Below are 27,548 nucleotides of genomic sequence, written 5' to 3' on the forward strand. Positions count from 1 at the left end.
TCTGACCCATTCCTCTATAATGTACCTGTCCGGGCCAGTCTCTGACCCATTCCTCTATAATGTACCTGTCCGGGCCAGTCTCTGACCCATTCCTCTATACTGTACCTGTCCGGGCCAGTCTCTGAACCATTCCTCTATAATGTACCTGTCCGGGCCAGTCTCTGACCCATTTCTCTCTGTTGTCGGCCATCTTCCTCAGGGCCAGGCGGCAGCTCCTCAGGCAGTCGTTGAGCGACACGCGCATCGCCTTCTCCACATCACACAGCCAGCTCTGAGCAAACACACACACACACACACACACACACAGGAGGAGTCATATTTTAGTCGCCTGAAATGTTTTACTAGTCTAGTTTTAGTCGATTAAATCTAGTTTTAGTCATCATAGCTTTGTTTTTATTACATTTTTATCTTGTTTTCGTTTGTGAAAAAAACGTAGCCGACTGGGCGAACATTTCTCGTCATAATTATAGTCGTCAAACTCAACAGTGTTGCAGTTGTGAGTCGTGGGTCATCTAAGGCCGTGTCTGAGTGTACGCCTCTCTCTCTCTCTCTCTCTCTGAATACACTATACAGAATACTGCATTCTTTGATTCTGAAACGGAAGCTCTAATGTTGTTACTCAACAGTCCCCTCAGGTACATTTCCAGTATTTTCAGCAAAGGGATTATTATTATTATTGGATGGTACTGTACGTCATGTTGCAGTCGGTCGTTCTTTTAAAAGTAGGCTATCTCTCAAGTCCAAAAAGTGTTGCTGTTATGCATGGCATGAGTTAGCTCTCATCAAAAGCAACCACTAATGGGATGAAGTTTTGAGGGATATTTTGTCATTTTCTTTTGCCCTCTAGTTTCTACATTAGCTATATCCTTCATAGCTTCTTAGTTTGGAACAGATTGCAAACGACAGACAGACCCACATCAAATAACAAGCTGTTGGCTATAGCGCTAGTTTTACAAATTATTCACTACCTCAAATTTTGTGTTGAGGTTAGTTTTGAACGATCATTTGAGTGGTTTCTTTACATTGGTCAGTTGGTCACTATTACAGTTTAGATAGCAACACTGATCTTAGATCAGCAATAAAAAATGCCTCAAGTTTATTCAAATTTATTGTAGTCACAACATTTATCTGTGGAAAAGAGTCAAACTAAATTTAATGCTTAAGGTGCGTTCAAGCCTGAAGATAAATATATTTGTTTCCAGTCGCTTCAATCGATTCACTTTGGTCACGCAGGTCAGAATTGGTAAAGAAAATGTCATTTTGTGGCTTGTATTCTGTCTCAGATAGATGCGTGTCCCTTCTAAATCCCTTTACAGATAGCGAACATGATCATGGAATCAGAGTCGAAAACCAGGGTAGCAGTCCAAACTTTACTTTCCTCTTCTCATCATCCAATAATCGTTAATTTGTAAAACTGAAATAAACATGACAATGTCTTGATCAGAAAACATACTTCAAGACAAAAGTATAATCAATTACAGCATACTGTACAATAACCTCTGTGCATGTTGACAAAAAGCTACTGCAATCTAGCATAATGACAAAAGCTACATTAGCTTGGCTTAGTATTTTTTACAGCATCATGAAATGTATTTTAAACTCAAAACCACACATGAATTACATTATTTATTTAAATGCACACTTAAAACACTGAAAACTCACAAGCAAAGGCTTTGCAAAGCACGACAGAAGAAAAGGGGAGAGGAGCTCTGCCTCTGTTTCTGACATGAACAAACTGCATGAGCCTACAAACAAATTAGGGTTTCAGGTGTGCTGGAAACAATTATGCTGAGCTAACACATCTGAAATGACTAAACACTAATTACTGGCTCTGTTACAGAAATCGCCTCTAGGAGGTGCAAAAGAGTAGTTTTAGAAGGCCACATAATGTGTGCCATGACAGCTTGTTTTACAGTAATTTAACTTTGGGAGTATAATCAAATGGACCGTTCGTTTACCCAAGACAGCTCGGTTCAATATATTTAACATAATTCCTGCTACTATATCATTTATGAGCAGCAGAATTAGTTCCTATGTCTTTGCAAAGGGTTTGTATATATTGTTTTATTCCCGGTGGTCAGTTCAGTTGGAGCTGGATGAATAAAACCAAACAGTCAAAACATTTCGGGGGTCAGGGCAACACCAATGCTGATTGGCTGTCAGGTGTGAGTAAGGTGGGGGAGGGGGGTTGGGGTTGTGAAGGTTGCTTCAGTAGGATTAAGATGGCATACTGTGCTCCTCTCAGCCTGCTACTACAGGGAAAACATGCACATACTGACATACAGTACACTGAGTACAGTATGTTACTCTTTTTTACTCGTTTGCTCTTTCTTGCACTCTTTACTCTATCGCTTTGTTTGCTGTGCTTGCTGCGATTTGCTGTTATGTAATCTATGCTGCTGCATTGTCAGAAGATCAAGGACAAGTTTTACTCTCATGCACCTGGCTGTACACAAGATGTAACAATAAAGTACAACCTTGAAGTGAACCTTTTACAGCCGGCGTAAAGACACCAGGCGGCTGTTCGCTTGGTTCGTGTGATGAGTCACTCTGTGCTCGCAGCTTCTCGTCTTTGCATTGACTTTTGACTTGCATTGAGTTTTACTGTACCTCTACGGGTCCATCCAGCAGCACAGGGTGGCTGAACTCCATGAACTCCTTGTCCACAGACAACATGCCACTGGCCTCTGACTGGACACCACTGCTCCCCACCTACACACACGCACGCACACACACACACACACACACACACACACACGCGCACACACACACACACACACACACACACACACACACACACACACACACACACACACACACACACACACACACACACACACACACACACACACACACACACACACACACACACACCGTGCAGTTGAAATGTGGCAATGGCTATGTCACCCTGCTTAGACACGAAACCCACAACGATAGGCCAAAGGGTGGCGCTATAGCACGTAATTGAACAATGCAAACTTTGAACAGGCATAGCTCATGAACTGTTTGACCGGCAGCAATACAACTTTAATTCACATATTCTCATATATCTCCTCACAAGGAACAAATGTGGTAAATGTGGTACCTGTGACCCTTAGATCTCCCACCATTTGACTTACCGGTACCGGTATTGATCTACTCCTGGGATTTTTACACGATTCGCACAAAACTTTCTACACGAAATTGTACTTTGTGCGGGCCGTGACGCCATTGAAAAGGCTGACTTTCATTTAGCAGCATGCCGAAAATAGCTGATCTACAAGCATACGTATCTGTTGCTCACACGGATACGTGTCCGTAGTGACGCGTGCCATTGCAGCTACAGTTGTAGCTTTGTAGATTTGCATCTGGAAGCTGAACCCAGCTGAGCTACAATGAGCTACAAATGCATCCTTGTATTTTCATGTCGCTGGCTTCCATAGACAATGAATGGTAGACTGTATCTTTGCATCTGCCCGTGTGAACGCAGCGTACACTGCAGTGGTTCCCAAACCTTTTCATGTAACCTGCGGACCCCCATTTGAAAACATAAGCCAGGGACCCCCACATTTTTACGGCTCTAGCAGTGATTCTCAACCCGTTTCAATTAAATTAAGGACCCCCAGTTTGACATGCATATACGGACCCCCATTTAATGGCATTTCTATCATTTACCTGGAACTCCCTGGACTGTGAGAACCAGTACTGGTAACACCGTACCTTGCAGACGCGCAGGCTGTGGATGCCGGTGAAGCAGTGGGCCAGGTGAGGCTGCACGGCGGCCGGGTTGCGCGACTGCCCCAGGATCTGCACCAGGTCGTCGTCAGACAGGAAGTAGAACCGAGGGAACAGCTGGCGTCGCGTGTCCAGGTAGACCTCCAGGGACCTCTGGATCTCCTCCAGGTTCCTGATGGTCCTGCTCAGGTTCTCTGGAAGCCCTGCAGAGGTCACGCACAAGCGATTTACTTGGTGTAAAATTGTGTTTTCGAATAAGCTCCGTCATATTTTTGGTTGTTTTACAGAGAGAGACAAGAAGAAAAAGGAGAGGGGTTTCAGTTAGCTAACTGACTGACAACTGAGTGACTGAGAGAAAACGCTGTTGTTACTGCTACTGAATTACCGGTAGTTACATTTTCGCTAGAAACAGCCGTATGAGTGACTGACTGTCACAAACAATATACAGAGACACCTCCCTGACAATAACGCAGAGACAGCTTGTTTATTTTTGGACCACAGCGTGTATATGAGACGATTTTAAGATGAGCCCATGTTATTCTCCATAGAGAAAATACTCCCATGACCCAGGGGAATCGAGGGGACGATTAATTCGGCACTCTATTGATGAAATTTTACAGTTTTTTTAAATGTATTTTTTACGCTGGTGAAAACTAGTTCCAGGTGCATCATAACCTTGGTGCTGGGTCCCCCGCAGGGCGTTCTGGTCTCTCCTCAGACCCTCCATGATGCTCTTCCAGGTGGAGCTGACCACGTCGAACTGCTCGCACGCCTCACACATCTGCTGCCTCATGTCTCCACCCAGGAAGATGTTCTGAGCACGCACACAAACACACGCACGCACACACACACACACACACGCACACAGACAAAGAAATAAGGGGGGATATAAAACAGAAATTGGCAGGAGATACATGAGGCAAAGTTGAACCCGAGGGAGAGGGGGGGGGGGGGGGGGAGAGAGAGAGAGAGAGAGACTAAAACGAAATTAATCTTTGCTGTGAATGTTGTCAAAATCAACAGTGCTCTTATGCAGCACATGGAGGAGATGAGTGGAGAAGATGGTCAGAACAGAGATTATAGGGAGCACACATGCTGAACCAGGTGTCCCTGCCTTCACCCATCAGAAACTACACCTGGCCATTTGATTTCCTGACCCTAAAAATGTAGATTTAGCCACTAGAATCAAGATCCCGCGTGATCTAGAAGTCGAGATAATGAAAAATGAGTATTCAAAATGGCTAAATTCAAAATGGCCACCATATTTGGATTCTGCGCAATTCTGGAACCATGGAGTTTCTGATTCTGTCATACCGTGAAGTTTCCAAAAATGTAAAGTTTACTGCCCTCTTCAATGGCACAACTCTCAATAGAAGGCTCTGCTGAAAAGTAACAGTTTTATACTGTATGAGGTTTCCACCCAACAGGGACGATAACTATGTTGGAATGCAGTTTTAAAAGGACACAGCTGGAAGAACATCAAAGGGCTGACAGCTAATTGTCCATGGGGATTTCATTACACTATAATATAACAGACAATATGGTGTGTTTACAGTACACATCTGCTTGTGTGTCCTATATACACCCGGCCTATAATATCCCATAACTCTAAACGCAATGAGATTGTGTCAAATACACAGTACAGATCCACCTGCACCGCGTTGTCATGGTGCATCCTGGGAATGATGCTGTACCAATACGACTGTTATCCCATTCTGACCTGAGATCATGATTCATACGAGGTTTCCACTGGACACACACTGGTCTGATTAACCTCATTCTGACCTGAGATCAGATTCTACAAATGTCAGTCGTTCTTTGATTTTTCAAAAAATAGCAGACCTACAAGCTCGTAGCGCGCCACTCGGTGGCGCGCTATGAGCTTGTAGATCTGCTATTTTTCAATAGCTAAAGCATAACATGATGCTAAACACCAAAATGGGTTCCCGTTCAGAATGGGTTATTACTGTTAGCATAGCTGCTATATAGTGTTGTCAGTGTTCATCATTATTATGACTATAGTTAGACTTATCTTAGACTGTTATTACTGTTAGCATAGCATAGCTTGTTACGTAGACCGCACTAGAATTGCATTTTATGTAGTCATAGCACTTTATAGTACAACACATGTATAATATATAATATAGTATAGTATGTATAGTTTGCATAGATACTCCACTGTTACGTTCTTAGTTTATACATGATTCATGATAACTACTTTTTATATTATGTGATGTATGCCATGCTTTTGTTTTTGCTTAATGTAAGTCGCTCTGGATTAACCCATTATGAACGGGAACCCATTTTGGTGTTGGCATCATGTTATGCTTTAGCTATTGAAAAATAGCAGATCTACAAGCTCATAGCGCGCCACCGAGTGGCGCGCTACGAGCTTGTAGGTCTGCTATTTTTGAAAAATCGAAGAGCGACTGACATTTTTTAGAATCTGATCTCAGGTCAGAATGGGTTCATCAGACCAGTGTGTGTCCAGTGGAAACCTCGTATGAATCTGATCTCAGGTCAGAATGGGTTAAGAGCGTCTGCTAAATTCCTAAATTGTAAATTGTCTAGTGTTGTCAGTGTTCATAAATATTATGACTATAGTAGTAGTTGTTGCTGTTGTTACTCTCTCTCTCTCTCTCTCTCTCTCTCTCTCTCTCTCTCTCTCTCTCTATTCAAAAAGGAGCTTTATTGGCAGGATAAATCATACGTTTACATTGCCAAAGCAAAAGTGGAACAAAGCAATCAAGATAAAGCAATGCTGCATGTATACAAATAGATATTGAACATAAATTGGAATGAAATAAAAAGTGTATAAAGAGAGCTGTGTTACATTGACATTTTGAGTGTAAATAACTATCTTGTCTTATGAAACTCTATAAAATTGTGCCAGAACTAGGAGAGGTTAACTTGGTATAATATATTGGTTTGTGCACTTTTAAACAGCCGTGTGTCTTCCTCCTTTGTATTGGCCCAAGAGCCAGGTCATAATACTGTTGACAGCAGTATTTCAATGCTTTGCATTCACTTGGTATAAAAACCTTTGCGACAAGTAGCCTTGTTATCCTTCTCTCTCTCTCTCAACCCATCTCTCTACCTTCCTCTCTCCGTCTCTCTCATCCTGCATGTGTGTGTGTGCGTGCATGCGTGTGTGCGTGCGTGCGTGCGTGCGTGTGCATGTGTGCCTGCATGCGTGCGCGCACCTCCAGGTACATCCACAGGCGCTGCGTGGTGAGGATCCTCTCGATGACCTCCTGGACGTGCGAGAGACGGCGTTCCCAGCGGTCCACCTCGCCCACGAACGGCCTGACGAAGCGAGACGCCTTCATGCTGGACAAGACCACCTGGTGGTCCTCCAATGTCTGCAACACCTCCTCTGTCCCCCTGGGAGAGAGCGAGAGACACAGAGAGACAGAGAGATGGAGAGAGAGACAGAGACAGAGAGACGTGACTCAATGGTGCATCAACATTTAGTAACTTCCTACAATATAGGTGCACGTATAAATGATTACGTGAACAAGGGCAACAGCGGTGGCCTAAGGGTTAGAGGAGCGCCCTTGTTGCCGAAAGGTTGCCGGTTCGATTCGAGGAAAAATCTGGGTCGGGAAGTGATTGTCATCACTCACCCAACACCGCTGAAGTGCCCTTGAGCAAGGAACACATGGAGAAAATGCAAACTCCACACAGAAAGGCCCTTTTGCCTCGGGTATGGGCACTGATGACGCGGAGGAGACAACACGCCCCCCCCCCAGCGCCCACAGCGTCCCCAGCGGGAATCGAACCCAGGACCTTCTAGCTGTGAGGCGACAGCACTAGCTACAGACTGTGCCACTGTGACCCCCCCCGAAAAACCTTCTAGAGAAGAGAATAACAAGCCCTCAGCTCATTGAGTTCCAATCACAACTCCTAAAAAGCTCTCCGTCTCACCCATGGGGGCAGAAGGCTCCCATCTCTTGCATATTTCAACTTTTTATGGGTTCTTTCCTAAATGATTGACCCCATTTCATCATGCAAGAGTGTCACTACAAAAGCAGTGAAAATAGCAGATCTAACAATGCATCGCGATGCGCCGTGAGCTTGCAGATCGACTGTAACGGTTTTGGACATACAAGTCTTCCGTCCGACATCGATAACTTCCAGCCACATTCATTAATGCTTTTGCCGTGTTTTTCTTTTCTTTTTTTACATCAACACCTTTCCATTTTGACTGGTTCATAAATATCATTTTTTAACATCTCTTGCCCTCACACGTAAGAAACTTTGCAATTACTCTTCTGGCTCGAGGCAGTTTCCTTGTTTAATTCCGGCTGCATCATTATTTCCTTCAGTTCAGTCAAAACTTTCTCTTCTACCCCAAAAATCTCAGACTTGGTCTACTCTCACTTCCTAATTTGTTTTCTGTCAGAAAATGCTTGATATGTTAGTGATATTTTACGTAAAGGCCAGGACTATAACACATTATTAATCACATTTATAATGCCTTATAATACCTAAAATGTACTTGTAAGACTTACACATTATAACAACCATAACTTTAATAGTCAATTATAAAAGTGTCTTTATACTTTTACATCAGTGTTATGAAGTGCATTGTAATACATTATTAATGTGATTAAAATGCATTACTCCTATACCTACTTAAAATGTGTTACTCTCCCATAGTTATTTTCTTTCACAATCATCAGGCATATATCAGGCATACAAGCTATATATCCCTACCACCAGACACAGGAAACACAGACGGATCCTAACCAAGACAGGTTCACTAATGGGCTTTCAAAGAGAGTTCATCCGTCAGCTTTCAAAGACCTCAATGACCTCTCAAACAATACGAAAGATGCTAATAGATCCCAGACACCACAATGCGAGGGCCACACACACACACACACACACACACACACACACACACACACACACACACACACACACACACACACGCACACACACACAATGTTGTGCAAATGGGGGGAGATAATGAGAGAGTATAATGAGTAGAGAATAAGCTTAGAAGAGAGGGAGTGGGAATGAAGGATGGAGTGAGGGAGGGGGAGGACAAAGTGGACAGTGTGTGAACATGACAAGAAAAGGGACATGCATGCAGAGGAGAGAAAGGAAGAGCGACGGGGAGATGAAGCATGAAGCAGATATAGAGAAATAGACCAGATGAAACAGGGAAGAAGACATATAGAGGGGAAGGAAGGAAGGAAGGAAGGAAGGAACCACAACAGCTGGATGGTGGAGAAAGAAAGGAAAGGGAGAAGATTGAAACGGAGAGAGTATAGGAGTCATCTAGGGAGAGACGGAGAGGGGGACAGTGAGTGTGTGTGTGCGTGCGTAAGTAGTTCATTCATCACGGTCATAATCAGTGTGTGTTGTTCATCATCAGTCTATATTAAAGTGCGTGCTCTCACTGCTCTGAAGCAACATTGAGACTAATGACTGCATTGTGACAGACTGCAGGTCGCAGTCACATACATCACACCACTCAGCCGTGGCTGTACACAGCACGCTGTCAGAGAACAAACAACATGTTATGATACCACACACACACACACACACACACACACACACACTCACACGCTTTTATGATCGTAATTTCTTAATTTTTTTTTTTTTACTGATGCCGTTATCGCTGTCTGCTTGAAACCAACACACGTACTCTGAGAGAAAGAGTCAACACCATGAATCTCCGGGATTGCAAAGTACTACAGCCTTTTAGCAGCCCAGCGGCCCTGTTCTGAATCTGAATCAGCTATTGTAAGTAACATCAAAGGATTACAGAAGTGGGTGAAATTATATATTTTTTTCTGTGGATAAATTAAAATGGGAAAAGCATCCGAGTCATTTTAGATTTATTTGGCTATTCAATAATAATAATAATCATGAAAATGATCTTGAATGTTTGTGGAAGTCTTTCAATGTTGTATTATTTCAACTCAAATCTTTGCTTCTTGGGGCCTGGAAGAAAATATTTTGAGATGGGGGTCCATAGCCAGATTCTTGACATGAAAAGGTTTTGAGCAACACTGATACAGTACATAGCAACAGGATTTCTCAGAAAACTGATTTAGAAGACATAGAATGGCGTCCAAGTACGAGATACAGCTGGTGGTTGTCCTAATTGCAGCATGCATGTCCATTATTGATACGGAAGGGATCTGTGAGATGCCGACAGTAAGGTCATCCTTATTCTGAAAGCCTATTCATACTCCAGTATTGTGGTGGTTAGTAAAAACAAAGTGATGCGTTTGTGTGAGTGGGTGACATCATGTTGTAGTCACCTCATCACCTAAAACTGCCTTCTGTGTCATCTTGTTCTCCCGTTCTGGGCCCGCCACTTCACCAGAGGAATACTTTATCTGAATCGTCACACACACCACCCAGTTAATGTTAGGACCAGACCAGGGGTCTCCTAAATCATACCAATGGGTTGACAGTGTGCAGATTGCCAGGAGGGGGGGGGGTTCCAGGGAGATGGGTATAGACCTCTCACCAGCCCCTCAACACATTTGCTGAGTATTGAGGTCAGGACAGCGCCAGTGGTTCAGGCGTGTGACCTTGGAGCGCTGGAGGATGCATGGGCACAATGGGGGACATGTTTAAGCCTGGGCATGTCATGAATAGACAAACGCTCTGTGATCTACAAGCTCACAACACGTTGTGCTGCGACACGTTGTGAGCTTGTAGATCGGGATATTTTGGGGCGAAGATATGTTTGGTGGAGAGGGAAAGAAGGGAGTGAGCCAAGTATAGACCCCTGGGGGACCCCGGACGACAAAAGTACATAGGGTTTAATAAAAGTTATTAAACCTCAGCTATACAGTATAGTCTTGCATTAATATCACTCTCACATATATTTGCATCGGCAGTGGCCCCGGAGTTCCATCTCGGGCTCCCCCGGAGTTAGTGTGGAAGTGTCCTTGAGCAAGACTCTGAAACCCTAATTGCTCCCGCTGAGCAGGTTGGTGCCTCGCATGCCTCATGTTTCCTCCGCCATCAGGGTAAAGACTGTCTGTGAGTGAGAATGTAACGCACAATCTATGAAAAGCGCTTTATTGGATAATTATTATTTGGAAACACTGTATTGGCTTCAAACGTGCCCCGAGCCAACATTGGCTGGGTCTCCGGCGCAGCACTGTGCCACTGACTGTTGTACTCTCCAAACAGGAATTAAAAGGCGGGTGAACACGCTGTTCCGAGGCGCTGGGGAGAGATGGAGAGGACTTTTGGTTCCTTGTCAAGGACTCATTTATCCTCTATTCAATTAACCCATTCTGACCGGGAACCCATTTTGGTGTTTAGCATCATGTTATGCTTTAGCTATTGAAAAACAGCAGATCTACAAGCTCTACAAGACCTACAAGCTCGTAGCGCGCCACTCGGTGGCGCGCTACGAGCTTGTAGGTCTGCTATTTTAAAAAAATCGACTGACATCGACTGACGACTGACATTTTTAGAATCTGATCTCAGGTCAGAATGAGGTTAACAGACCAGTGTGTGTCCAGTGGAAACCTCGTATGAATCTGATCTCAGGTCAGAATGGGTTAATGGAGAATCGTCGCTGTCGGATGGAAAACCTTGTATGTCCAAAACCATTCATTTTTTTCATTATGTATTTAAAAAAACATTTACAAAACTGTACAAGCTCGCAGATCGGCTATTTTCACCATTCTTACAACACTTCTTCTATTATGATTCATTTATATGACAAAAGCATACAAAGTTGAAACGCCAGAGATACAAGGTTTCTTGCCCCGACAGTCACAAGATATACTTGCTGAGCGGGCACGGCTACAGTGTCGGAAAGGAAGCTCACCGCCATCGTGAGGAGAATATACACTGTGTTTTGAAAGTAAGTGCTGTGCAAAGGAGAAAATGTTATAGGCCTGCTGTAGTGCCTTAACCCATTCTGACCTGAGATCAGATTCATACCAGGTTTCCACTAGGACACACACTGGTCTGATTAACCCATTCTGACCTGAGATCAGATTCTAAAAATGTCAGTCGTTCTATCGATTTTTCAAAAATAGCAGACCTACAAGCTCGTAGCGCGCCACTCGGTGGCGCGCTATGAGCTTGTAGATCTGCTATTTTTCAATAGCTAAAGCATAACATGATGCTAACACCAAAAGGGGTTCCCGCGCAGAATGGGTTAAGTGATGGATTCGTAGTCTTTTTATATAATCGTCCGGAGGATCACCTTGTAGAGTCAAAGGACCTGCTGCTTTTACACACACACTACGGTGCAATTACACATGCACAAATATACAGTGCATTATCGATGTCAGGTGGAAACCTCGTACATCCAAAGAACGGTTACATTTACAATGGATCCGATGTAGTAATTATTTTAGTTACAAGCGCAGTGTCAACACTTTTCCTGCCAGGATTAATTAATTGATGCGCCCATTACATGCAAACCTTATTTTGAATGAGCTAAAAACCACAACTGGATGTTACTTAATGTTACTTATGGTGTGTGTGTTGTGTCAGATCTGTATTCTTCTCTAGCTCGGCGATCACAGAGGCTTACAGCGGCCATTACGTTGGCTATGGACCGTCGAATAAAGCTTGTTCTGACCAGAAATGCCATCTGGGACAAGGAATCCGAGACAAAGGTGAGATACAGGAACAGGTAGAATTTCCTCTTTTGTCAATAAAAGTGCTCTCAAGACTCTAGCTGGAGCCCTATATAAATCCAACCCTCCCTTGACTCTGCTGGCTAACATCTCAATGTTACTAACCCATTCTGAACGGGAACCCGTTTTGGTGTTAGCATCATGTTATGCTTTAGCTATTGAAAAATAGCAGATCTACAAGCTCATAGCGCTACGAGCTTGTAGGTCTGCTATTTTTGAAAAATCTGACAGAACGACTGACATTTTTAGAATCTGATCTCAGGTCAGAATGGGTTCATCAGACCAGTGTGTGTCCAGTGGAAACCTCGTATGAATCTGATCTCAGGTCAGAATGTGTTAAAGACTATAAGCTCCCAAACCTCCCAAAACAAACTCATTCGACTACTTCTCGGCGTGCAACCCACTTTGATAGTCTAGGGTGGCTCCGGGTAGAAAACAAGAGTTAAGCAATTGAAATTGAGATTGGCATTTAAAATTGTGAATGCAGCGCATGCCCTCGATGCACTCCGTAACCGCATACCTGACTGAACTACAGTGCCTCAAAATGTGAGCCACAATACAAGAGGAAGTGAGAACAACAATCTGGCACCATCCACTTTCCAATCAAACATGGGACATTTCTCCTTCTCTACAGCACTGCCACCCAAGTGTGGAATGCCCTGACTCCCTCCGTCAAAAAATGCAAATGTTCATGTTCATGATTATGAATTCAATAACCAGGACCTGAATGGAAACAAGGCCGCAAGGACTTTTTTCGAGGATCCCTTTGGACGTGTGTTTGACCGTACTCTGACCGGTTACATTTCTGCCAATAATAGTCAATGGGGGCAAATGTTCCAAAGTGTGCCCAACGCGGGCAACACTCTAACAAAACAAAAAAAAAAACTAATGTTGGAACACAGTATTTGTTGTAGGAATGAATACCAGCACTCACGTTATATCCTTTTAGGATTCTTGTTTTCACAGTATTTGTTCACGTAAAAAAGCTACACGCGAATGCAACAACTCTCTCTCTCTCTCAAGTGTAGCTCAGTATACTAACAGCATACAGGAGGAGTCATAATAGTCACAGATGCGTCCATGTGCTGTACATAGTTACAGACACAGTAGCTCTCAAATAGCAGTCTCTCAGCCTACACTAGACACACTGTTCCTCTTGATAGCTAGAGAGCATGTCCACACACTGTACGCATGCACGCACACACGCACACGCTCTCACAGGACTACAGGTGTGTTTCGACAAAGGGGGCTTTGGCTCAACACTGTCGCGAGCAGACAAACAAGCGCTCCGGTCTGTCTGTCACTCTCTGCAGAATGTGATCTGTGATGAGAAAAACAAACAAACACTCCACCAGGAGGAGAGCAACACCTCCACCTCCACACACGCAGGCACACACATGCACACGCACACACACACACACACACACACAGCCTTTGTACTCACAATTTTAACTAAAGTAAGTAAAGTATAATTATAAGCCAGACAAGATCAGCAATATAGACCTATGGACGAAGACCAAACAACTCCCAGCAGCAGATGAAATCGGGATGAAGAAGATGGAGATGGATCGGGCACACACTACGCAAGCCAGTGTCAAACACGACCAGACAGGCTCTGACATGGAACCCTCAGGTGAAGAGAAGCAGAGGTGGGCCCAAAAACACCTGGCGGAGGGATCTCCAGGCAGACACAAAGAGGCTGGGAGGCACCTGGTCGCAGATAGAAAAGAACGCCAGTGACGGAGAACTCTGGAGGGCCCTTGTCGACGGCCTATACACCCTGGAAAGGGTGTCAGGCGTAAGTAAGTAAAGTATCAATACTGCAATATAGAAATACTCTGTTACAAGTAAATGTCCGGAATTCAAAATGTACTTGAGTGGAACTACAAAAGTTTTGTCATCAACATTTACTTGAAGTATACCCTTATAGAAAATACGAGATCTACAAGCTCACAATGTCTCGCACAGCGACGCATTGTGAGCTTGTAGTTCGGCTATTTTGAAATGGCCCAAAATGAAGTGGTTAATGTACGTTTTGCAATGTTTTCAAAGTAATGCAGTGGAGTAAAAGTACAATGTGTGGATCAGAGCTGTAGTGGAGTAGAAGTGAAAGTATTGGAAATTGGAAATACTCCAATAAAGTAAAAGTACCTAAAAAACAAGTACAGAATAAATGCACTTAGTTACTTTCCAGCAGTGCACAAGGCCTTCATGAATTGTACTGTACATGCAGGCCTCACAAGATAAGGTATGGTCCGAGTGGAATATAGTACGAGTGGCGACACTAGCGCTCAACTCCCATCGTAACAATGGAATGCGGAAGTGCTCATTCTATCTCAATGGGATAGTTCCAATGTTTGGAACTATAGCCCATGGGCACCCGCTTTGCGGCGAGATCAAACCGTGTCACCACTCTCTTATACTATTCCACTCGGGGTATGGTAAGGTGAGAAGTTTATCGATCCCGCTGGAGGAAATGCAGGCGTGAAAGACAGACACTGTAAACGAATATATAGCAGGTAAAAAGAAAATAATCTGCTTCTCGATTATTCGATTAGGGATATGAGCCACATTCACTTGGTTATTGATTGTGAATGCTGGTTTTGTATGTTCGGTTATTTGCCAATGGTTGGGGGCAGTGGCGAGGGAATACATGGCTTTAAGGAGGGCTGTGAAAGACAGCCATGAATGCACACACACGCACGCACGCACGCACGCACACACGCACGCACGCAGGAGGGCACCGCCTGGCGTGCCTGGTAACCATGGCAGCAGCCTCACTGCAGCCGTTGTCATGCCAACGGTGGCGGAAGCCTTTCTTTCTGTGGGGATCAGACTGGCTGGGTGACACCCGACAAATGCACGCATACACACACACACAGAGCGCAAGCACGCGCGCGCGCACACAGACACGCACAGATAAAACACTCACAAGGAACAAAGAGAAAAAGGCTCAGGCAGTGAGGTTACACGCAGAGATGCACACTGGTAGGTCATTTACTGAACTGTACATGCATGCTATCGTGGACACACACCCAAATGCACACACACACACACACACACACACGTGCTGTGCACTTCAGAGCAGATTTCTTTAGAAACCGTTCTTTCATTCTTCCGTCCATCGTTTCACACGTAATACATGGTTGCTGTCAGAGTGGAAACCTTTTGTCCAAAACCATTACCTTTCTATGTCAATCTACAAGCTCTCAGCACGTTGCTCTGTGAGCTTGTAGATCTGCAATTTTCACATAATGTGCAACGCTCTTGTGTCATGATGAAGTAGGACATTATACTTTACCAAAAAAAAAAAGGTTACAACTTTGAAATGTGGAGAGGCACACTTGTAGATCTGCATTTCTTGTGCACAACGCCGTCATACAAAATGCATCGTCTTTGTCAGGTACAAACCTCATAATGTCCAAAACTGTTACTTTCAAAGAAAAATAAACGGCAAAAGTTGTGACAGAGCTTGCGGATCTGCTACTTTTTATACATTTTTGTGACGCTGTAGTGTGATCAAGTAGGGCGTTACAAAAAGTTAAATATGGAGATTTCTGGCTTTACTCCTCACTTTCTGATTTTGTGAGATCCACATGTGATTAGCCTGATCTCTCTGCCACGCACACACACACACACACACACACACACACACACACACACACACACACACACACACACACACACACACACGTGTGCGCACACACTCGCACACACTTCAACAGTATTTTGTCTCTCACCAATTTCATCTCATCTCAGACGTCATCTTCATGTCTCTGAAACGCAGATCACACGCGGTGAGTACACACAGACACCTGCGCACGCACACGCACACACACACACACACACACACACCACTGTCCACATATTAATATAATAACTGGCTCCAATGTCAATTTGCGCTTTCAAGGACTGCAGGTGCTGAGCGTGGCTGGGGCCATGCAGAGATGGAGAGAGAAACAGAGAGATCAAAATAGTGTGGGGTGGGGGGGGCAGAGCGAGGGAGATGGAGAGAGAGAGACGGAGGGTGAGACAGACAGTGGAGAGAGAGAGAGACAGAGAGTGGAGAGAGACAGTGGAGAGACAGAGTGGAGAGAGAGAGAGTGGAGAGAGAGAGAGAGAGACAGACAGAGGGTGAGACAGAGAGAGAGACAGAGAGTGGAGAGAGAGAGAGAGAGAGACAGAGTGGAGAGAGAGAGAAAGAGACAGAGTGACAGTGAGTGGAGAGAGAGAGAGACAGAGGGCGAGACAGGGTGGAGTAAATGCATTCAGTCCTTATTCATGCTGATTCCCCTGCTGAGTCTGGAGACTCATTTACCTAAACAATACATTTCAGACAGGGCAAAGAGGACATGCTCCTCTCTCTCCGTGTGTGTGTGTGTGTGTGTGTGTGTGTGTGTGTGTGTGTGTGTGTGTGTGTGTGTGTGTGTGTGTGTGTGTGTGTGTGCGCGCGTGCGTGTGTGCGTGCGAGAGATAGATGGAGAGAGAGAGAGAGAGAGAGAGAGAGAGAGAGAGAGAGAGAGAGAGAAATTGGTAGTCAACGCCTTGCAAAATATTTCACATGAATGTGGCCATTTATCCCAGCATTAGCCTGGCCCAGCATTAGCCTGGCCCAGACCATTTATCCCAGCATTAGCCTGGCCCAGACCATTATCCCAGCATTAGCCTGGCCCAGCTTTCTGGCATGGCCGACAACTCTCGTCCCTCCTGAGGAAATGTACGTATTGGGGCTCCATTGCATCTTGATAAGACCTGATGATGGAGATTAAATCATCTGATAACATCGGAAAAAAGCCGCTATACTCTGAGACACAGGCTGAATAGTAGACGCGAAATGGACGGAGAGACGCCATCTCATAATGAGCACTATTATGGAGGAGCGACCATATTGAAGACGGGATAAAAGCATGACGTTGGTCCTGTAAGCCCCAGTTCAAAGCACCGTGGTGAAAATGCCCCCCAAATAGGGCAGCGGGTTTGAAAGCACATAATGAAATGATAATGGAAGAAATGGTCCGGTGAATCAGTGCAGCTCCAATGGGTTCTGTACACGTTGTCATGACACCCAGAATGTCACCCATGTCGTGGACAGAAACCTTGGCCCAAATTGTTACTTTAACCCATTCTGAACGGGAACCCGTTTTGGTGTTAGCATCATGTTATGCTTTAGCTATTGAAAAATAGCAGATCTACAAGCTCATAGCGCGCCACCGAGTGGCGCGCTATGAGCTTGTAGGTCTGCTATTTTTTGAAAAATCGAAGAGCGACTGACATTTTTTAGAATCTGATCTCAGGTCAGAATGGGTTAATCAGACCAGTGTGTGTCCAGTGGAAACCTCGTTATGAATCTGATCTCAGGTCAGAATGGGTTAATGTTGGGGGGGAAGAAAGAAACAGTGTTCCAACGGTTCCAATGTCGACAGCATGCAGTCACAACATCATGTCCTAAAAGCTTTTCAGAGGTTATAATTATTCAAATTGGATTATGGGAGCACCACACGGCCGATGGTGGTAAAAGAGTACTTTGCACCATTTACGGATTTGCGCCAAATTTTCACGATTTTTTCAAAAATAGCAGACCTACAAGCTCGTAGCGCGCCACTCGGTGGCGCGCTATGAGCTTGTAGATCTGCTATTTTTCAATAGCTAAATTATAACATAATGTTTAAAACACCAAAAGGGGTTCCCGCCCAGAATGGGTTAAGTACAAGTATCAATATTGCAATGTAGAAATCCTGGATTCAAAATGTACTTGAGTTAACTTAAAGTAGCCTACAAAAGTATATGAACTTTAAAAAAAAAAAACTAAACATACGTTTGAAAACTAAAGTTTTCAAATGTATAAAATTTAACAAATTAAATATCTTTTGAAAAATAGTAAATCTACAAGCTTGTAGATCAGCCAAAAGCTACAAAGTAACTATAGTAACTACAAAATTGTAGTGGAAGTAAAGTAAGTACAAATACTTATAAATTGTATACCAAGTACAGTACTTGGTACTTTAGAAGACAGTTTCGACATGGAGGCGTGAGGTTTCCGGCCGCCAGCGATGGCGTGCGGTTTCCACAGAGGCTGACAGGAGAGAAAAGAGGTGTGAAGACGACACGGCGCAGAGGAAAAGAGCACAACGAGCAGAGCAAGGCAGGCTGGGAAAATATGACGCTTGACCTCCTCTCTGTGGCTGCAATGAACACAGGAGACATGCTTTCTCTCTCTCTCTTTATCTGTGTGTGTGTGTGTGTGTGTGTGTGTGTGTGTACCTCTCTTTCTGTCCGTCTCTCTGCCTATAGGGACTGTCTCTCTTTCTACAACATTGTAGGTATAATGCAGCAACAAACACACACACACACACACACACACACACGGCAGTGCGTAGGGCTGTGTGAATGTGTACATGAATGAATGTACGGTATAGTGTAAGATGAATTCATTACAGGTGTTGTGCTTCATGAAGCATGAAAAAAAAAGCTGTATTATATACTATACTGGTCATATTCTATGAATATATATATATACACACACACTTGACATGCACATGTATTGCGTCAGCACACACTCGCTGACAAGTCTCAACATGTGCCTTAGGCACAGTTTAAAATCCTTTTATGACACACACACACTCACTGTGCGCTGTGAACGCATGCAGTGTCGACTCACTACTCTTATCCTCGATGACTCACAGTGACCCAAATTACCAACATAATCGGTCCACAGCGGTACACATGTACAGTACTGCAAAAAAACCCACCCAGAAACCAGCTCGGAACCATGGCTATGGTGATGCTAGCCTACTGTAGGCTATTACTGTATAGCACATTAAAAAAATGTCAAATAAATGTTAAAACTAATTTATTTAATTTAAGAAATTCCACAAATAAAATAAATAAGTGTGTAATGTAAACATAATTATGTCTTGAATCACGCACGCACGTGCACACACGCACGCCTACACCACTGCAAATCGCTATACTAAGCCAATGTTTCCTTTGAGCAGCCAAGTAGCGATTGTAAGTGCTGAGGGTGCAAACATGGCCAATTGGCCATGCCCAAGACGGCCTCACTCTCAGCACAGGTGCTGGGCTCGATATGTCCTGCAAAACTCGCATGCACAGATCGCACACACACACACACACACACACACACACACACACACACACACACACACAAGTGCACACACGCACACACTTTAGTATGACAGTTTTGCAATTCTTAATCCTTTTCCCCGCCTGTGCTTGTTGTGCGGTGGTGTCGCGCCACAAAAACAGCCTATATCTCCAAGCTATTTTCGAACACTGGCGCGCAACCAAGTACAAATCAGGTATATATAACTTCAACCCCAACCCCCAAACCTAACCTCTAAATGCATAACTCCTATACCTAGACTACAGTAACCTCTAAATGTCCCAAAGAATCCATTCCGAACCCTAACCTGTAAGACTACAGTAACTAATCATGTTGGTACAATTTATCTTGTGGGGACCAGGAAAATTGGCTATTTCTCAAATTATACTGTACACTGGACACTCCCTCACAAGTATACTAACAGTTAACACACACACACACACACACACACACACACGGTTGTATAGATGAGAAACAGCCATTACTGCCATGCGGATCACCCCGCTGTGGCCCGTGCGTTCATTTTCCATCACGCAGAATAGCTTTTAATGTTTCACATGAGCGCTGTTCTTATTATCTGCTCCACAATCTGCCGTCTGCCGCTCTGTGTGTGTGTGTGTGTGTGTGTGTGTGTGTGTGTGTGTGTGTGTGTGTGTGTGTGTGTGTGTGTGTGTGTGTGTGTGTGTGTGTGTGTGTGTGTGTGTGTGCGTGTGCGTGCGTGCGTGCGCGTGCAGCCGTGCACACTGCACAGCTTGGTTGCAAATGCAAACTGCGTGTGTTCATATTCGGAAGCCTGGGAAATAAGGTCCATACAGTACATTAGTTGTGGGATTTGCATGAATGCCCAAGCCAAGAAGCACTGGCTAAATTCTGTTTAGTGTCATACATGTGATGACTGGCATGCAGTCGCCACACATGAATGAGACGATGCTTCCGGTGTCCGTGATCTGAACCCAGAAACACTTGTTGTTGAACATCCCAATGCTTCCCCAATGTTTATGTTCCCAATGTTCCCCATTATGTGTCTATGGAGTAACTAATGGTGACTCCAGACCAAACAGTATGTCTTGATCAGACTAGTCAAAGACTATACTTAAAATTGTCAGATTGCAGCAGAGTAGCATTTTTAATCAGCACAAACCAGTCGGCCGATGAAACATTATTTTTATCCATTAAATATTCATAGCTGCGCATTGCCTTATTGTCTCCACCCGGCCGAAGGCATGGGGAGAGAGTATGTTTTGTTGGGCTTGTTTCTGAAGTGTATAGTTGTTTATTTGGCCTGTTTTCGTGATTCTCTTTTGAAAATAGCTGATGTCAGAATCTGACAACATCTCTGTATCCCACAACGCATCTCACAACGAAAACAAAACTCCTATAGCATTTTTTCGCTAGCTTTGCTTTGGAGTTGATCGATTGGTACAGGAATTGAGAGTTGAGATTGAGAACACGGTATCTAGTTCACACCAGAGTAATCTAGTAAGAGAGTGGCGACACTAGCGTTGACTCCCATTGTAACAATGGAATGCGGAAGTGCTCATTCTATTATTCAGCAAACTGTTAATAAATACTTCAATCAATCAATCAAGTGTAAGCTTGTAGATAGAGAAACAAAATGTGTCAGTGATTTCTTTGTATATTGAAATTATTTCATTTGTCATATCTGCCCTGTGCAATTTGTGATTACAAAGTTGAAAAGGCAAAAAGAAATACACATTGTACAATGCAAAAAACTATTAAATCATTAATCACAATATCTGTGTGAAAAAAAAAATCGTCAGCTTAAATTACCTGTGACTGTGCACACACACACACACACACACACACACACACACACACACACACACACACACACACACAAACCCGATCCATTCATTTCTTCATGTCTTACTCGAGTTCTAAATTGAGACCTGAAAAACATTTATACTGCTGAGCCAACAGAGATATAGAGATAATTCTATTAGGATAGGTGACCTCAAATGCCTTACCACAGTGAAATGACCTTGTATTGGACTGTACTTTCTTTTTTCTGCAAACTGTAAATCAAGTAGCCTATTCAATTAAATTAAATTCAAAGTAAAGCAATAATACAAGCCAGGCAGGAGCATAAACTATGAAATATTTGGTTATATAGTACGTGGCCGGTAGACTAAACTAAATTAAATTAAATTGAGAGTTTTCCCATTGTCCTCTGCTCTCTCATGAAGGAATGGCACACGGGAAGGGAATGAGAAACGTCAGTGGTGGAAAGAGTAACCGGAGAACTCACCGGTTTTCCGACTCGCCTTTACTTCACCTTTATTTAACCCATTCTGACCTGAGATCAGATTCATACGAGGTTTCCACTGGACACACACTGGGTCTGATTAACCCATTCTGACCTGAGATCAGATTCTAAAAATGTCAGTCGTTCTTCGATTTTTCAAAAATAGCAGACCTACAAGCTCGTAGCGCGCCACTCGGTGGCGCGCTATGAGCTTGTAGATCTGCTATTTTTCAATAGCTAAAGCATAACATAGTGCTAACACCAAAATGGGTTCCCGTTCAGAATGAGTTAAAAAAAGGCTTCTAAATCCAAAAAAGATTCTGAAAAACCCATGTTTCTATGTCAGTGGTGGTGCTCAACCTTTTTCATGTCAAGGACCCCCAGAAATATCTCTATTGGGCCACGGACCTCCCCATCTCAAAATATGTAGACCCCCCCAGAAGCCAATATTTTAGTTTAAAATGTTCGCTCTGAAATATATATTCAATTATTTGAAAAATAGCAGAACTACAAGCGAGTGGCGCGCCATGAGCTTGTAGATCTACTATTTTTCAATAGCTAAAGTATAACATAATTATTGCATAAAACACCAAAAGGGGTTCCCGCCCAAAATGGATTAAATTGCATTGAATTGAGAGACAGAGAGAGGATAGTTGTTTAGAGTTTACACTAGATGAAGTAGGAATGCTAAAGTTTACCGAAACAATGTAAATCATTAGTAAACATTACGCTGAAATATCATTGGTACTATCATTGGTATTCACATATTCCCCTTTTTATCATTATCATTCTAGCTGACCATTTAATTGCACAAAATAATTTGATCACTTTGGAAATTAACTATAACATCTGTGGGTTGGACATACTGCACTGATGAAGACTGCATGTTAGCATAACGATGAAGACATCTTACTTTATCCGAGTATTTCCAATTTTCAATAGTTTTGCTTCTACTACATCTCAGAGGCAAATATTGTACTTTTAATCCACTACAATTATTTGAAAACGTTATTACTACAGCAGTTACTTTGTAGATTATTATTACAATTTAAAACATAGCCTACATTAACCATTTCAGCCCTATATAAAAAAAATTGTCCATTTGAAAATAGCCAAACGACGAGCTCACAATTCGTTGCGTCACATCGAATCGCAAGCTTGTAGATCTGCTCATTTCTAAATAAATGTATACCGGTACATTTGAAAACTTGAAATGGGACATTCTGTAATAGAGTTTATTTATTTGTTTATTTATTTGTTTATTTATTTCTTTTTTATTTCTTTTTTACTTTTGGTAGTTTTATTTTTGTCATTTCAATGACAAAACTTTGCACTCAAGTGAATTTAGTATATAATTTTTTTACAAACATGCATGTGAGTAGTACTTGTTCCACCACTGAGAAAGGTGGAGACTATGAAGGGTTAACAGTCAGCTACAAAGCACAAAGAGGAGCTCCTCCTCACTCCTCAGTGTTGCCATGTCCGCTTATAATAAGCAACTCTGGGCTTTTTTTTATTTTTTTAAGTGGCTTTCAGATTGATGATACGTGACAGTTGGGTTATTGCTGCCGTTGTTGTAGTTGCTGTTTAAAACAGTGTTTCTGAAAAATGTTAATGTAAAGGAACCCTACATTAATTTGCCACAGGACCCAATCTTAAAATAGACAAATCCACTATAGATTTGTGTAGTTAGTTAAAAATATACAGTACATACTGTATGCCGTAGCGTAGCCTACAGTGAGTGTGTGTGTGTGTGTGTGTGTGTGTGTGTGTGTGTGTGTGTGTACTCCCGGGATTTGAACTCGGGTCTCCTGTGTGAAAGTCCAATAATTTAACCACTAGACCAAAGGGGATATCCCTATGGACCGGAGTTGGGGGGGGGGGGAGATATTAGACTTTTGATACCATCAGACTGAGAGCCAGACAGACAGACACACAGACAGATTTTAAATAGCATATCTGCAAGTGATGTGCTGTGAGCTTGTAGATCAGCTATTTTCAAGCAGCCAATGCATACACATGTGGGTGTGTTTTCATAGAACACCAGGGTGCTTGTTTTCTTGCAAAATCTGGCAACACTATCAGCGACGCAAATGTGAAGTGGAAGTGAAAAAAAACTAAAGTGACAACAAGTTCGGTTGACCCACAGGCTTTACAAGAAAACACGCATTAGCCCCACTCATCAACAGGACTTTTACTGTCATTAAAAACACAGGCGAGTACTTCAGATTATTATCCTTAGACTATGATGGGGGGGGGCAAAGCTCAGTAGGCTACAGTTTACTCAGAAAACGTCATCTTAAATGGTATTGGATGAACCAGTGTAATAACAAACAAATGGCGTCATGTGTTTTATGTGGTTGCCATGACAACCATGTCAGACGTGAATTAAAGTTCACGCGGAGAGATCCGTGCAAAAGAAAAGTGAAAGAAAAACGGCAATTATAAGTTTATACCGACTGGGTCGTTTGTGAGAGAAATACTCGTTTGTTATGTATTTACTGCGTTCATTTTGATTTGTAGATTGTAGTAAATAAATAACCAAGGCAAGGCACATTATTCATGCTGTTCACCCCGGATGTTTTCATTCAGCAGTAAGCACGTGGTTGTTTTGAGTCATCCTGCGTCAGCAGTCAGCAGCTGGTGAAAGAGAGACGCATGCTAGGGGGGACAGATCAGACAAAGAACGGTAGGACGTCCTTATTTGTTGTTTATTCATTATGCTTTAATCGACACACAGAGAGAGTATAATGTAACCGTTTATACTGTCGTCTTTACAGCTGATTTTATTACCCCCGCCATAGGCTACTATATCAGAACCCTGCGTGTAGGCTACCTTTTGTATATTGGGATGACGAAGGTATACAGCACTGCCACTGAGTGTGGGTTTCAACCTCTAAGGTTTCAACCCTTTTCACATCAAGGTCTATTAATTATGTACTCGGAATTATTTGAGCCACGGGCACCATTGTTTAGCCTGGCTAATAAGTGCAGACTCATATCACTCTGGACATTTATTGTTTGCCAAGGCAGGTTCGCATCCGGCTTATTAGCCAGTCTACCATTTCATGACATTTAGCCTCTCAAACCCAAAATGTAAAGAATATGTTGCTGAATAAGATTCTGCTCACAATGCCATGCTGTATTGATGTGGTACCATGCATATAGCAGAGATAACATGCACTGTATGTGCCACACGTTGATTGAAATAACAATTTGTCTACATTCTCTGTCTGTAGACATCTTGTAATGCATATGTTTAACAATAAAAAGTAAAAGTATCAATACTGCAAATTGTAGATGCACTCTGTTACAAGTAGAAGTCCTGTGTACAGTATTACAAAATGTACAGATATTGTGAGTAAAAGTGTATAATAAGTATCCGCATCAATATATATATATATATATAAAAAATATACTGTATCCACATGATTTTCCACTTATTTTATATATATTTTTTTAAATTGGCCAGACCAATTTCTGGTAAATACTAGAGTTTCCATGAAGCAATATTATTGTTTCTCCCTAACACGTCTATTGATACTATGATCAAGAATCAGATTCAGAACTGTAAATACAGAATTCATTAACCATATTGAAAAACTTTCTCATTTTGTAGAAATGGCGTATGCCAGCAGTCTCCTGTCTGAAGAGCAGTTCCTGTGTTCCATCTGTCTGGATGTGTTCACCGATCCAATCACCACTCCATGTGGACACAACTACTGCAAAGCCTGCATCACGCGTTACTGGGACACCAATGACGTGTGTCAGTGTCCTCTGTGTCAAAAACAATTCATTACGAGACAAGAGTTCTCTGTGAATAAAATTATCTCGGAGATGGTTGATCAGGTCAGGAAGTCAGCGCTGCTGAAAACAAACTCCAGCACATACAAAGAACCCGATGAACCACACTCCAGCACAAACAAAGAACCTGCTGAACCACATATCAGCACACACAAAGAACGTACTGTGAACACTACTCCCGATGAGGTCGCATGTGATGTTTGCACGGCACCCAAGCTCCGAGCCCTGAAGTCCTGCCTGGTGTGTCTGACCTCCTACTGCGAGACTCACCTGGAGCCTCACCAGAGAGTCACTGCATTGAAACGGCACAAGTTAATCGACCCTGTGAATAACCCAGAGGATGCCGTGTGTAAGAAACACGAGAGACCGTTGGAGCTGTTCTGTAGGACTGACCGCACGTGTGTCTGTCAGTTCTGCACCGAGTCGGACCACAAGTCGCATCAAATCGTTTCTCTGAAAGAGGAATACGACCGACAGAAGGCTCAGCTGGGACAGACGGAGGAGCAAGTTCAGCGGATGATCCAGGAGAGACAACTGAAGGTCCGGGAGGTCCAACGCTCAGCAGACCTCAGCAGGAAAGATGCAGACAGAGAGATAGCAGCCAGTGTGCAGATCTTTACGGCTCTGATCAGCTGCATTGAGAGATGCCAGGCTGAGCTAATCGATGTGATACTAGAGAAGCAGAGAACAACAGCGAATCAGGCTGAAGGCTTCATCAAAGGGCTGCAACAGGACATCGCCGAGTTGAAGAAGAGAAGCTCTGAGCTGAAGCAGCTCTCGAACACTGAAGACCACCTCCACCTCCTGAACTTCTCGTCCGTCTACACCCGTCCACTTACCAAGGACTGGACAAATGTCCATGTCCCGCCATCTTCATACGCGGGGGCTGTGAAGACGGCTGTGGCTCAGCTGGGGAAGACCCTCAGCAGAGAGATGGAAGAGAAGCTGAGTGAGGCGGAGCTGGGGAGGGTCCGGCAGCATGCCGTGGATGTGACTCTGGACCCAGACACGGCACACTGCAGTCTCATCCTGTCCGATGATGGAAAACGAGTGACGCATGGAAACGTGACGCAGGATCTCCCGGAAAACAAAGGGAGATTCACTACATATCCCTGTGTCTTGGGAAGAGACTGTTACTCCTCGGGAAGGTTTTACTACGAGGTTGAGGTTAAAGGGAAGACTGCCTGGGATTTAGGAGTGGCCAGAGAGTCCGTCGACAGGGACAATTTCACAATGGGCTTGGACGACGGTTACTGGACTATACATTTTGATTTGAGCAATGGAAAAGAGTACTATGCTGCTGCTGACCCTGATGTTGTCTTCCACGTACGACATAAGCTCCAGAAAGTGGGCGTGTTTGTAGATTATGAAGAGGGTCTGGTCTCTTTTTATGACACGGAGGCCAGAGTTCACCTCTATTCTTTCACTAGCTGCACCTTCACTGATAATCTCTATCCATACTTCGGTCCGTGTGTTAACAACAGTGGTACGAACTCTGCTCCTCTGATAATATCTGCCGTCAGACAGACAGACTAGATTATTCTTCAGCGTTACATGAAAAGGTTAGTTTCCATTGAAGTTACGGAAGCATTATTTATTTTACTGGTTTATTTTTCTCTCAACTGTCATATCAAGTTTAGCTTGTTAATTACAGACCTATTCTATTTAAACACAAAAGTGTAAGTTTAAGTAAGTAAGTTTTATGTCTGGAGCCAAAGACTAATATGGTTGGCGTTCTAATTGAACGCCAACGCCTGTGAGAATGTTGAAATCTTGTCTTGTTTGTTTCTTGGTGAGGAGTACACGATTGTATATTTTCCATTTGTGGCATTTAGAATCCGTTAAATAACTATCATAAATTATTTAATGTGCAGAAATAATGAGTCTATGAAAAATAAATGTGCTTTAATGCGATTACTAGTTAATTGAGAAATACGAATGCAGTGATTATGATATTCAATTATTAATAGCTGGCTCTTTTATCTAACCTTAGCTGCATGTT

General features: G+C 43.2%; 1 protein-coding gene across 1 annotated transcript; it reads left to right on the top strand.

Annotated features, from left to right (window-relative positions):
• Positions 1–25,363: 25,363 nt before the first annotated feature.
• LOC308335016 (E3 ubiquitin-protein ligase TRIM39-like) lies at positions 25,364–27,136 on the top strand (the record flags this gene model as incomplete). The annotated part of the gene is made up of 1 exon (XM_080791966.1): positions 25,364–27,136. The coding sequence occupies one exon, from the start codon at positions 25,364–25,366 to the stop codon at positions 27,080–27,082; it is 1,719 nt and encodes a 572-aa protein (XP_080648092.1). The 3' UTR covers positions 27,083–27,136.
• Between the last annotated feature and the right edge of the window lie 412 nt (positions 27,137–27,548).

The sequence above is a fragment of the Protomyctophum bolini genome (genome assembly GCF_963924005.1).
Source record: "Protomyctophum bolini genome assembly, chromosome: 20".
NCBI lineage: Eukaryota > Metazoa > Chordata > Actinopteri > Myctophiformes > Myctophidae > Protomyctophum > Protomyctophum bolini.